General features: G+C 45.6%; 1 protein-coding gene across 7 annotated transcripts in view; it reads right to left on the reverse strand.

Moving 5' to 3' along the window:
• Window positions 1-6,196, reverse strand: part of MCF2L2 (MCF.2 cell line derived transforming sequence-like 2) — a 248,979-nt gene extending 242,783 nt beyond the window's left edge. For 3 of the 7 annotated variants that reach the window (XM_087861435.1, XM_087861430.1, XM_087861432.1), the window contains exon 1: window positions 5,577-6,196. In XM_087861435.1, the coding sequence (XP_087717561.1) occupies window positions 5,577-5,652 (76 nt within the window). In that variant the 5' untranslated portion in view covers window positions 5,653-6,196. Of the gene's footprint in view, window positions 1-5,335; window positions 5,518-5,576 lie in introns of those variants that run through there. The other 4 variants (XM_087861434.1, XM_087861431.1, XM_087861433.1 and 1 more) reach the window with 2 other exon arrangements.
• Between the last annotated feature and the right edge of the window lie 6,651 nt (window positions 6,197-12,847).

The raw sequence follows: 12,847 nt of genomic DNA on the forward strand, positions 1-12,847 counted from the left end.
ATTTATTCCATCTCTATGATAAAATGTGGAACAGTAGCCCCTCACTACAGGATGGCTTCACCATCTCCAAAGTGCACTGCGTGAGAGGCATGCTCTTCAGGAGTTTTAAATTTCTCTCCAGCATCTCTGGACAGCCCAGGCTCCTTCCAAAGAAAGAAGCAAGGACAGTGGCTGATTCTCAGCAGGAGGACAGATTATTCCACACTCACTCAAGGCAGCCATTCACAATTCCTGCCGCTGCCAGAGTGAAGGCCCAGAGTCCAGAGGCCTTCTCATATCCTCTGTCACCCCTGCCCCACTTCCTCTGCCATGCTGGCCCCACTGCTTCATCCTGCAGGCATCCTTTTTTCAACCTGTGCGCTGCAGAGCAAACTTGCACCACTCATGCTGCAGTTTCTAGTAAGTACTAGGGGAATACTGGGAGAGTATTCCTCTTGACTAGATTGGAGGGGCAATAAAACACTCCTTTTCATGCTTTTCCTGCTAGTCCATAAAGCAAACAATTGAAGTCATTCTATATTCATGGAGCCCCTTTTGCTATCGTCCTCAAAGGATTTCTGCTTAACCACTTTCACTATATAGGATCATTCCAAGTTGTAAAATAAACAGAGGGGCTGGTATAATTATCACCCTATGTTAGAGATGAGGAAATTCAGGGAATAAAGACATTCTTTCCATTCAATTAAACATGTGATTCTTGATCTCCTATAATGGTTTTAATTTAGCCTACAAGGCCATAAAGCAATCTTAATTGGGATTTCTACCCTTAAGTAAGACATGCCTATGTTATTAGAAAAGCCTTTAGAACATGTCCAACCAACAGCTAAAATAGATACTACTTAGAACAAAGAGAAAAATCCAAGCTAGACTGCAATCAAATGCTCAAACACACCTATGAGACGGATACCAACTATTACAGGTGTTCAGAAAAGGGAGGGAGGCTGGGCCTGGCCTGGCCCATCCCGCGAAGGGCTCCTGGGGAGGCCAGGCTTGAGGGAAGCCCTGGAGAGTCAGACAGGCAGGCAGAGTATTGCTGGTGAGAGTAACCACAAATGGGACCTAGACAGAAGAAAGTGAGACCCAGGGAGGCGAGCAGGTGGGTGGATCAAATCAGGATGCTTTCCAATCACTTAAATAGAGCCAAAAAAGAAAGAGCTTTTTCATAAACAGTGACAGGTACTGAACTAAACCTAAGGATATAAAGATGAATCAGACATCTCCCTGCCTTCAGGGAGCAGACAATGGGGTGGCAAGGCAGAAATCCTTCCCCAGTACCAAATTAACATAAATGCCCAGTTTTTTAAAAAATTATTCTCAAGCAGCAGTAAGAATTTCTGCGTTGATATAATAGAACACAGACTTTGAAATCAGATCTGACAGATCCTGACTCTACCTCTTAGTAACACTATGGCTTTAAGCAAATTACTGAACTTGGGTTTTTTTTAATTCTTAGTTTTGACATCTTTCAAAATGAGAGTAATAACCCCTATCTTCCAGAGCTGTAAAGATACAAAGGCATATGTGGAAAGGCCTAGCACTCAATAAATTTGACCAATATTTCTTTTTTTTTTTAAAGATTTTATTTATTTATTTGACTGAGATAGAGACAGCCAGCGAGAGAGGGAACACAAGCAGGGGGAGTGGGAGAGGAAGAAGCAGGCTCATAGTGGAGGAGCCTGATGTGGGGCTTGATCCCATAACACCGGGATCACGCCCTGAGCCGAAGGCAGACGCTTAACCGCTGTGCCACCCAGGCACCCCTTGACCAATATTTCTAAATGGTTAAATTTTAAACACACTTCTTTTTGGACTTTCTAGTTTCTTGCTTGAAATCTGTACCTCTGGATAGGTTATTAACTCCACCGGTTTTTTCAAAGTCAGACAATCTAGAATCCTGGTCTGGAAGCCAGCAGTGAACTGGAGAACTAAAGCTTTAGTCGTGCAACTGTTGAAAGCAGATCAGACCCCCTGGCTAACAGGCTCAGTCACATCCTGCAGACACTCTAGAATAGAAGCCATCAGTGAGAGGTCCTCTCCGAGACTAGGAGGAGGAACACTTGCTGGCAGCAATACTTCCCTCTCCTGTGCTTTTATAACCTGCTACCACCAGTGGAAAGACCTTGAGGGTGTCTCAAGTGCCAAGAGTCAGCAATATGCAGGCAGTTGGATTCTGCTCCTGAGTTCTGCTTTTGGCACTGCAAAGGAGAAAGCAGAGAGGTGGCCCCAGGTGGTGAGAACATAAACTCTTCTCTAAAGCAACATGTCAGGATTAGCCTACCCTACTAGAACAGACTTCCACAAGAAGGTGGGTACAAGAGGAAGAGAAGAACATTGATGGTGCGATGTATGAGGGCAAAGGACAAAGTAGATGATGCTGTCCTTGTATCTAAAGCTATTCTCATTATCCCTGCTTCTCAAGTTTCTCCCTCCAACAGGTACTAGGCATTCACAAGACACTATTTACACATTCATCTTCTACCAATCCTGTGAGATGGGTATTATTATTTGCATTTTATATATGAGGGAACCAAGACTTGGAGGCAAAGTGATGTGCTGAAGCTGTTTGCTGGCAAAGACTGTGCACAGCCTTAGTTCACATCTGGAAAGGCAGGAATCGTCACTGATATTCTCCATGTTAGAGAAGATGATCAACTCCTGAATCAATATTATTTAGACACTGATTCTAAGAAATCCTACCTTAATAAATGACCATTTTCTATAACATGGATAGTTGCTATCATCATGACAACATTTTGATTAATATGTGCTTTCTGCCACATATTAATGCCACAAAATGCTACAAAAGCTGGCATTTCACATCATAAACACAATGGCGTCCATTCAGTCTTAGAGCACCACTGTATATCTGAGTAAATCCTATGCCTGACTCAGGTTACCAATAAACTGAAATTCCACTTCTCCTCCTTCACCATCCCAATATGGATAAGTCAAAGGCATAAGTCACAATATCACCAATGCTCGGTGAAGCAATGAGGTAGCTAGTCTCCAAGGCAGCAGCTATGGTAACAGAAAAACTCCTTCAAACTGTGCCCCCACTCCAAGATCTCTGCATCCTAATGCCCATACACTGTGTAGGTCAGGTTACATGGCAAAAAGAATTAAAGTTGCAGGTGGAATGAAGGCTGCTAATCAGCTGACCTTGAAATAAGAAAGGCCCAATGTAATCACAGGAGTCCTTACAAGTAGAAGACGGAAGAACCATGGAGATAGCAACACAAGAATGACTAGCCAGATGTTATTGGCTTTGGAGCAAGATGGAGGAAAGGGGCCATAAGCCTAGGAAGGCAGGCAGCTTCTAAAAACTGGATGGGGCGCCTGGATGGCTCAGTCGTTAAGCATCTGCCTTCGGCTCTTGTTGTGATCCCGGGGTCCTGGGATCAAGCCCCACATTGGGCTCCCTGCTGGGCGGGAAGCCTGCTTCTCCCTCTCTCACTCCCCCTGCTTGTGTTCCCTCTCTCGCTCTCTCTCTCTCTCTCTCTCTCTCTGTCAAATAATAAAATCTTTTTAAATAAATAAATACATACATACATACATACATACATACTGGAAAAGGCAAGAAAAAGGATCCTCCCGCAGCACCTTCAGAGAAGAATGCTGCCCTGCTGACACCTTGATTTCAGCCTGGTGAAACCTGCGTCAATGTTTGAACTATAGGAACGTGTGCCATTTTAAGCCACTAAGTATGGGGTGATGTATCATAGCAGCCATAGAACATGGACACAGCAACCAACACTTCCACTCCGCATGGTTGGGCATGCTGATCCTCCCATCAAGAGTGGAAACTTGTGCCCCCTCCCCTTGAATCTGGGCTGGGCCTGGGATCACTTTGACCAAAAGAACTTGGAAGTGACTTCACAGGACTTCAAGCCCAGTCATCAAGAAGTCCTGGCAGCTTCTGCTTCATCCCAGCAGAGACCTGAGCTTTGAGGTAAGAAGTCTAGACCACCCCGCTGGAGAAGGGCCACATGGAGAGGACCTGGAAGATGAGATGCCACCATGGAAAGAGAGACCACATGAGGGAACACCAAGGTGCCATCCACACAGTCACACAGGTCTACCTCCTTGTTTAACAGATGGGAAGTTTCACCCTGAGAGAGGCCCAGTGATCTTTAGTGGCATATGGGGATATGACCAATAGCACATTCACAGTTTAGATGGTGATTTTACCCACATCAGCTTACAAATAGGCTTCGAGCTAGGTGGGAAAGGATTATTAAAATTCCCATTTTTAGCCTGAGGTTGAATGACTCGTCCAGGAAGGATTCAAATCCAGACAGTAATTACCCCAGAACACATCTCTTTCCCTACACCGCAAATTCATGCATACGCACAATTTCAAGCACAACCATTTCAGCATTCAATATATTTCAAACTCCAAATTCTGTTTGTTTCATCCTGCCTCCAGCAATATTCACACTCAGCCTTCCCTGGTAGGATTCTACTGACCTTTGTCTTAAAGAAAAACCAGTTCAGCAGCCACGCTGGCACCAGAAACATTTTTTTAAATGAATCATCAAAACTGGGTTTTTCCAGATAAATCATTTTCACAAAGTATATCCTCACCTGTGTATCATTCAAGATGTATATCGTTATTGCACTAAATACATTGGACTAGGAAACCCATTAATTGAAGCAATATGTAATATATAAATACTAAGAAGGCAGTTTTAGCAAATGGGCAGAACACTGGGGTAAACACTTCCTGACTTTAAAACTAATTTGCATTATGGAAGGGTCTCAATGTTAAGTGACCAACACTGAAAATTACACCGATAATTCTAGTCATCTGCATCCAAAGAATCTCTATCTGAATATGGTTTTATTTGGCGAGGTCCAGGGAAGGGGTGGGGGAAGAAGATGCTAAGAAGGAATCAACGTACCACTGTCTCAATGTCCTCTTTACTAAACAGGGCCTGTCTTTTCACACAATCCTTATTTCAGGAGCAAGGCATGCATGTTCTGCTCCCCTCTTTTAACTCAACAGAAGAGGATTAACATTGCTCAGTCTCCTGCAGCCTGCAGAGGCTTGTCATCGGGGTTCACCACGAGCGTGCTGACACCTCCAGGCGCTACTTCCAACGCGCCGGGGGGCCACGCAGTGAGGCGACCCTCTATCGTAGCCTGCGGTTCACTACGCTTCCTTGTGGACAAGCCTCCGCGGCTGGCAGTAGTTTCTGCTGCAAAGCACCGGCACTCGTTCCAGTTCCCTCTCCTATCTCTTTATCTCGTCAACTGCAACACAACTCCCCACCCGCGCCGGGTCAGCGCGCGTAACGGATCCTAAGAGCCCAGCAGCCCTCAGGGGACTACGCACCTGCCTGGTGAGGGCACCTGCCCCCGCCTGCCCCGGCCCCGCCGGCGTGGAGGACCCGGGGAATGCCTGGCACTGGCCGCCCCCAGCAGCCGCGAAGCCGAGGCGCCCGGCCCGCACCCCACCGCTTCCCACGCAGGGCGCTGCCCCGGGGCTGCGGGCGAGCGCGGTGAGGAGACCGGCCCCAGAGACTACGCCCCCACCTCCATTAATAAAACGCAAGGGGCGGGGAAGCTCCATTTACCGACATGAGTGATCACTGTAGCCAGTCGCCGGCTGAGCTCCTGGGGGTCCATTTCTTCCTTTAAAGAAAATAGCATTTCACCGAAAAGCCACTCAGTATGTAAACAAAACAAAGCAACACGTAAGTGTTTCTACTGCTGTTAGGGATGGTGTTTCAAAGACCTCTCCCGAGGATGCGCTGCCCTCACACTCTTCCTCGCTCTCTTCAGGCACAAAACAAGTCACTTCCAGCCCAGGCCAACTTTCCGGGGCCGCTCGGCCAGCCACGCCCTTCAGGGGATTGTCTTAAAGATTGAAATCCAGCAGCTTTCCCAACATAATGTCTGGCTTTGAGAGCGAGGGAAATGGCAGTTGTGGAGGTAAGAAAAGCAGGTCGCCCCAAATCTCGCTGTAACCGCGCGTCGGGCTTCCCGGGCAGAGGGAGCGCGTGAGTCTCTGGATTTGCGGTGCGGGTAGGTCGGGTCTTCGGCGCCGCCTTCCGGTAGGGTCGGGAAGAAGGATGCTCTGCCAGCACGCGGAGGAACCGCGGAGCCTGCGCGCACGGGGGGCGGAGGGGCGGAGGGGCGGAGGAGCGGAGGGCGGAGGCGGCCGGCGGCCTGAGGCCCCGGCTTCTCCGCTCAGTCCACCTCACGCCCAGCTGCGCGCCCGAGGCGCCCGCCTCCGCGCCCACCTCTCCCCGCCCCCGGCAGCGCGCACGCGCCCGAGCGCCGCCTGTTGCCAGGTGATGCTGCGCTCCTTGCCTTGCGGGGACGCAGTGCTGTTGGGTCGATTCACGGTGTGTCCTCGCAGCGTTGCGGGAGAGGAGACAGCGATGTAGGCGCTCCTGCTAGTACCGGGGTTCTGAACGCCTGCCTCGGCCCCCCTCCTTGCCCGCCAGGTGCCTGCAGAGCTGCCCAGGCGAGAAGGGGGCTGACTGGGAGAGGTGCAGCCATCCCGCGGGGGCTGCTGCTCGCACCGCCGCCCCCGCCGCGGGGGTTGTCTCACGCGGTAATCAGCGTGCACTGGACGCACCAGCGCTCCGAGCCGCGAGAGCGGGCTGTGCGCCGAGAGGGCTGGGCACGCATGTGCGCACACACATCTCCGCCGTGTGGGCCTTTTCCTTTGTGCAACTACTCCGGGGCGCCACCGCTCCGTCTGCCACCGTCAGGCGAGCCAAGGCTCCATCCTAACGAGGCTCTGGCACAAGCCCGCGCGGGGCCCTCCTCCCTGTCAGCTCCAGGAGCGTCTTCGCTAGGCCGCTATCCCGCGGCTATCGACGTCCTGCAGCTTCTTCGCAGGGCCCCAGACACTGCCTGACAGGCAGCGAAAGGCTAACCCCCTGCCGCAGAACTCCACAGCCAAAGCCTAAGCAAGCGCGAAGCTGGTCGGGTTGTTCCTCAATCCATTCTACAACGGGGGACCCTGAGTATCTGGCTGCAAGAATGCCAGGACTATCACGGCCTCTAAGCCAGTGCCAGGAAGCTCAGCTTTCGTCTGTGACATGTAAAAAGCCAGACTCCACACCCTCCGGATCTAACTTCTCATAGTAGCCAGTCAGCCTAGGGGGATGAGGACATTTTTAAATGCTTTCTGTAACTATTGTGGGCTGTGGTTAAGAGACTTACTCCACGTGCAACCTGAGATTCGCCTGGAAGGTTAGTCTTTCTTGTGAGGTGCGGTCTCGGCACTCTGCCTGCACAGAGCAACCATTAGCAACCACTTGAAGAAGGTTAAGAAAAGGGTTAAAGACACAAAGAGGTAAAACAGCTTTGGATTGTGTTTCCATAGTGGTTTCTCTGCCTATTCAAGAGTCACAAGTATTTTTGAGGAACCAGATGAAGTGGGTTGTTTGGGGGGGGGGGCGGTTAAGATCTTATTTATTTCACAGAGAGAGAGCGCAAGCAGGGGGAGCAGCAGACGGGGACAGAGAAGCAGGCTCTCCGGGGAGCAGGGAACCCGACGTGGGGCTGGATCCCAGGACCCTGAGCCGAGGGCAGACACGTAACCAGCGAGTCACCCAGGCGCCCCAAAGTGTTTCTTAATAGTAGTAGTCAGAACCCTGGTGCCCAGTCAGAGCCAACTGCGAGTTTCAATCACTAGAAACAAGCACATTGCTAAGGAAGCAGATAATGTGTGCGTTCTGGCCTTTGCAGACCTGGTGACCTCAAGCATCCTGGACATGTCCTTATTGTGTGCAAATCATGAAAAGGAGGGAGAGAGGGAAGGGGGAGAGGAGGCAGAAGAAACTGATAAATAGGAATGAGGGAGAAAAGGAAAGGCATAGAAAAGAAATCACTCTCAGAGTCCTGCTCTCCTTTCCCACATCTGTACCTTCACAACCTTCAAAGGTTTCCATGGAGATGAATTGGCTGAACTTATGGCAAGATGTAGCAGGCAGTGCCTGTCCTCAGAAACCAATTCTGTCCGCCATCTCTAACACATGCTCTCCCAGGGCCCCAACTGCTTTATCTGGGCTATGAGGGTGTGGGTCTGTGGTCTCCAAGTTCCCTTTTCCAGTTCTGAAATCCTGTCATTGTAACTAAGAAGATATGATTGCTTAGTGTGCAATAGCCCATACCTCCCCTCTCCCCCAAGAAAACAAAAGGTCATGGTCTCCATTGCTCTTATGAATATGGACATTCTTACTGTCTTCTCTTCTTCCTCTTTATCCTCCTCCTTTCTGTGCCTCCTTTTCTCCTTCCTAATTATGATCTATTTCCTGTCTCTGACAAATCACATTGCTCCAATATCTGGCAAAATCAAGGAACAAGCCAGAATAGCCTGCCTCCTTCTCCAGTGAATCAGTTAGCAATCAGTCACAACCGTTGAACATCTGCATATGCCCAGGGTTGTGATAGGTAGTGTCAGGTACAGCAACTGTCACCACCATATAATAAGCGACTACTCTGGTGCAATGGTAGCATTTCACAGACACCATTTAAGCCTCACAACAACCCTTTAAGGGCTTTAGTCTCATTTTACGATGTTGCTAGTACAAAGACGAAACTGTGTATTACTAATCTTATGGATCTAGACCTTTCTCTGCCTCCGAGTAAAGATTTGCCTAAGCTTGGAAAGAGAAACCTCCTCGAAGCACGGCCAAGGTAGATTCCACCTCTGTTAGTGAACTCTCAGCACAACGAAGAGAAAGAATGGATCTACTTTGCGTGAAACAGATGAGGGTGAAGGAAGCCTGGGCATCATCGCAGGGTCACCCAGTTGACTCCAGATCCATAGTTTTCAAACTAGCAGAATCACCTAAAATACAGGTTTGTTGGTTGGTTGGTTTTTAATATGGATTCCTGGTCCCCACCTCCAGAGATCTGACTCAGTAGTACGGAATGGAACCCGAGAATTTGCATTTCTAACAAGTCCCCAGGAAAACTGATGCTGCTAGTCCTGGGACTACACTTTGAGCACCACTGGCCTAGAGCAGGGCTCTTCAAACTTCTTAGACTGCAAACCACAGTACGATATAAATTTTACATCATGACACAGTATACATACATATACACAATTAAAACAAAAGTTATATGAACAATTTCTTTTCCCTTACTACATATAAATTCCTGAAACATTTTCTATTCAATTTCATTTTTAAAAAACAACAGCCCAAATTGGGAAAATTTGCATTTGGAAAGTAGGGTATTTAGTTATGTAAGAAAACGTCCTTATTCTTTTAGAAGTGTATGCTGAAGTTTTTAGGGACGAAACATCACTGTCTGTAATTTAAACTACCTTAGCAAGGAGAATAAGATAAATACTGGGAAATATTTGTAATTGTTAAGTCAAGGTAGTATAAGGGTTGTTTTACTATTTATTCTCTCTACTTTTATGCATCTTTAAATATTTTTCATAATAAAAGGTTTTTTAGAATGATTGTTTGGACCTACTCAATTGCTTTAATGACCCATAAGGAGTTGCTGCCAGCAGTTTGAAAAGCTCTGTTCTAAGGCAGAGCAGAGGAAAACAGAAGAGGAAGAGAGATGGTAGAGATACGGGAAGGTGGTTGGGGAGAAGGTGACAGGAGATGGAGGATAAGGGAGGTAGAAGTGCACTGTGGGAGGGAGCAGGGGTCTCCACAAATGCCTCAAGATAATGCCCCTCTAAAGGGCCTCTTCCTCCGCTTCCCACTCTATCTTCACTGTCCTTTCCACATTGGACCCTGGGCTACTTGGCAAGGAAAATATCTCATTCACCTCCGTAAGCCCCATAGCTCCTGAACCAAGCCCAGAATTAGAGACCATCCATCAGCAAAGCTTCTCATTTCACAGAGGTCTTGGAACTACCTCAAAATTGCAGTGTTGCCTCTTTCCCCCAGTGCTGCCTGGTAGGATAACCCTCTCTGCGCAGGGAGCCCAGCTGTTCTCATACATAAGACCACATTCTTGTCTAAGGAGTCACCATGTGCCATCTAGTGCACAGCTGACTGGATAGGTGAACCCAAGAAAGTGAAAAAGTTACCTGGGCTCACACCATCCTGACAGTCATTCCACTGTCACCTTGTGTTTCCCGAAACCAGCTGCCCGGACAAAAGGGAGTACTTGTGTACTTGTGAGTACATACGTGTGTATGCTTGGAGGGGATGGCACACCTGCCTCTACCTCTGGACTTTCACTTTCCTCCCCCATATATGTCCTCTCTCAAATTTAATCTGTTGTCAAAATAATGTTTTGTTTTGTTTTGTTTTGTTTTGTTTTGTTTTGTTTTTGCAGAACATATTAACAAAGAACAGAAAACTGAAAAGAAGTGGTAGGAGAAAGGAGAATTGATCATAATTCCATCACTGATAGGCAAAAACACTTGGAATTTTAAAGAGTACTTGATGTATTATTTTTATTAATAGACTATTTATTAGGGCAGTTTTGGGCTTGCAAAAGAATTGAGCAGAAAGTACTAAAAATTCCCACAAACCCACTCTCTCAAAACAGTTTCTCATATTATTAACATCTTTTATTAGTGTGGCACATGTGTTACAACTGATGAACCAACATGGATAACGTTATTGACTAAAGCCTATATATTAAGGTTAGCTCTTTGTGTTGTACTGTTCTATGGGTTTTGACTAATGCATAACGTCATGTGTGTATCCACCATTACAATTATCATACAGAATAGTTTCACTGCCTTAGAAGTCTTCTATGGGCCACCGATTCATCCTCCCTTCCCCTCGAATTTGGAGCAAACGCTAATCTTTTTACTGTCTTCATTGTTTCACCTCTTGCAGAATGTCATATAGTTGGAATCATACAGTATGTAGCCTTCTCAGACTGACTGCCCTCACTTAGCAATATGTATTTAAGTTTCTTCTATGTCTTTTTATGGCTTATTAACTTGTTTCTTTTTATCACTGAATAATATTCTTTATATTCTGTTGTATAGAGGTATCTGTTTATCCATTTACCTAAGGAAGGGCATCTAGGTTGTTTTCAGTTGGGGGCATTTATGAATAAAACTGCTATAAACATTGTGCACAGGTTTTTACGTGGTCTTAAATTTTTAAGTCATTTGGGTAAATACCTATGAATGCAATTGACTGATTGTGTGGTAAGACTATGTTTACCTTTGTAAGAAACTACAAACTGTCTTGTAAAACCATTTACACACCCACCAACAGTGAATGAGAGTCCTTGTTGGTCCACATCCTAACCAGAATTGGTGTTGTCAGCATTTTGGACTTTGGCCATTCTAATAGGTATTTGTGTTACCTCATAGCAGTTTACATTTGCAACTACCTAATGATATATGATGGTAAGCAACTTTTTGTAAGCTTATCTGTATATCTTCTTTGGTGAGGTATCTGCCCACTTCTTAATTAAGTTGTTTTCTTATTGTTGAGTTTTAAGAGATCTTTGTATATTTTGGACAGAAGTCCTTTATCAAATATATATTTTACAGATATTTTCTCCCAGTATGTGGCTTGCCTTTTCATTCTCTTAACAATGTCTTTTGCAGGGGTGCCTGGGTGGCTCAGTCGTTAAGCATCTGCCTTTGGGTCAGGGGGTGATCCTGGGATTCTGGGATCGAGCCCCACATCAGTCTCCTCTGCTGGGAGCCTGCTTCTTCCTCTCCCACTCCCCCTGCTTGTGTTCCCTCTCTTGCTGGCTGTCTCTCTTTCTGTCAAATAAATAGATAAAATCTTAAAAAACAAAAACAATGTCTTTTGCAGAGCAGAACTTTTTAATTTTAATAAAGAACAATTTATCGATTTTTTCTTTCACGGATCATGCATTTGATATTATATCTAAAAGTCATTACCAAACCCAAGGTTACCTGGATTTTCTCCTATGTTTTCTTCTAGAAGCTCTATAGTTTTGTGTTTTACATTTAGGTCTATATCCATTTTTGGACAATTTCTGTGAAAAATGTAAGGTTAGTGCCTAGATTCATTATATCGCATATAGATGTCTAGTTTTTCCAGCACCACTTGTTGAAAAGACTATCTTTTTTCCATTGAATTTCCATTGCTCTTTGTCAAAGATCAGTTGACTATACTTGTGTGGGACTATGTCAGGGCATTTTATTCTGTTCAACTGATCTATTTGTCTATTCTTTCACCAGCATCATGCTGTGTTGATTACTGGGTAAGAATGTCTATGGTTGGGATGGCTGGGTGGCTCAGTTGGTTAAGCATCTGCCTTAGCTTTGGTCATGATCCTGGAGTCCTGGGATCATGCCCTGCGTTGGGCTACCTGCTTGCATGGAGTCTGCTTCTCCTTCTCTCTCTGCCCTTCCCCACTGCTCATGCTTTCTTGCTCTCTCTCTCTAGTGTGCTCTCCCTCTCAAATAAATAAATAAATAAATAAATAAATAAATAAATAAATAAATAAAATCTTTAAAAAAAAAAGACTGTCTATGGTCACTGTGTATGTGTATGTATCAGACATATGTGTGTTTTATTAGATTTTGTTATCAGTGTTATACTCACTTCATAAATAGAATTTGGAAGGTTTCCTTATTTCTGTGTTCAGGATAGAATCAATAGCAACCAACTCATCTGTTCCTTAAAGTTTCTCAGTAGATTTTTTCCTATGAAATATAGTCATGGTGCTTTTGTGGATGGAGGTGTGGGAAAATACAGTTCTCTGGCAACATCTATTTATTCTATGGTAACCAGTCTATTTAGAATTTCTATCTTTTCTGGGATGTTTTGGTAAATTATATTTTCTTGAAATTTCATCTGTTTCATCTAGGTTTTCAAATGTATTACACAGAAGTGAGTAATGTGATTCCATATAATTCTATTAATTTTTTGCTTCTATAATTATTTTCTCTTATTTTAATTTTGATTGT

Source organism: Ursus americanus, chromosome 4 (genome assembly GCF_024610735.1).
Source record: "Ursus americanus isolate L20-20 chromosome 4, mUrsAme1.1.p, whole genome shotgun sequence".
Classification (NCBI taxonomy): Eukaryota; Metazoa; Chordata; class Mammalia; order Carnivora; family Ursidae; genus Ursus; species Ursus americanus.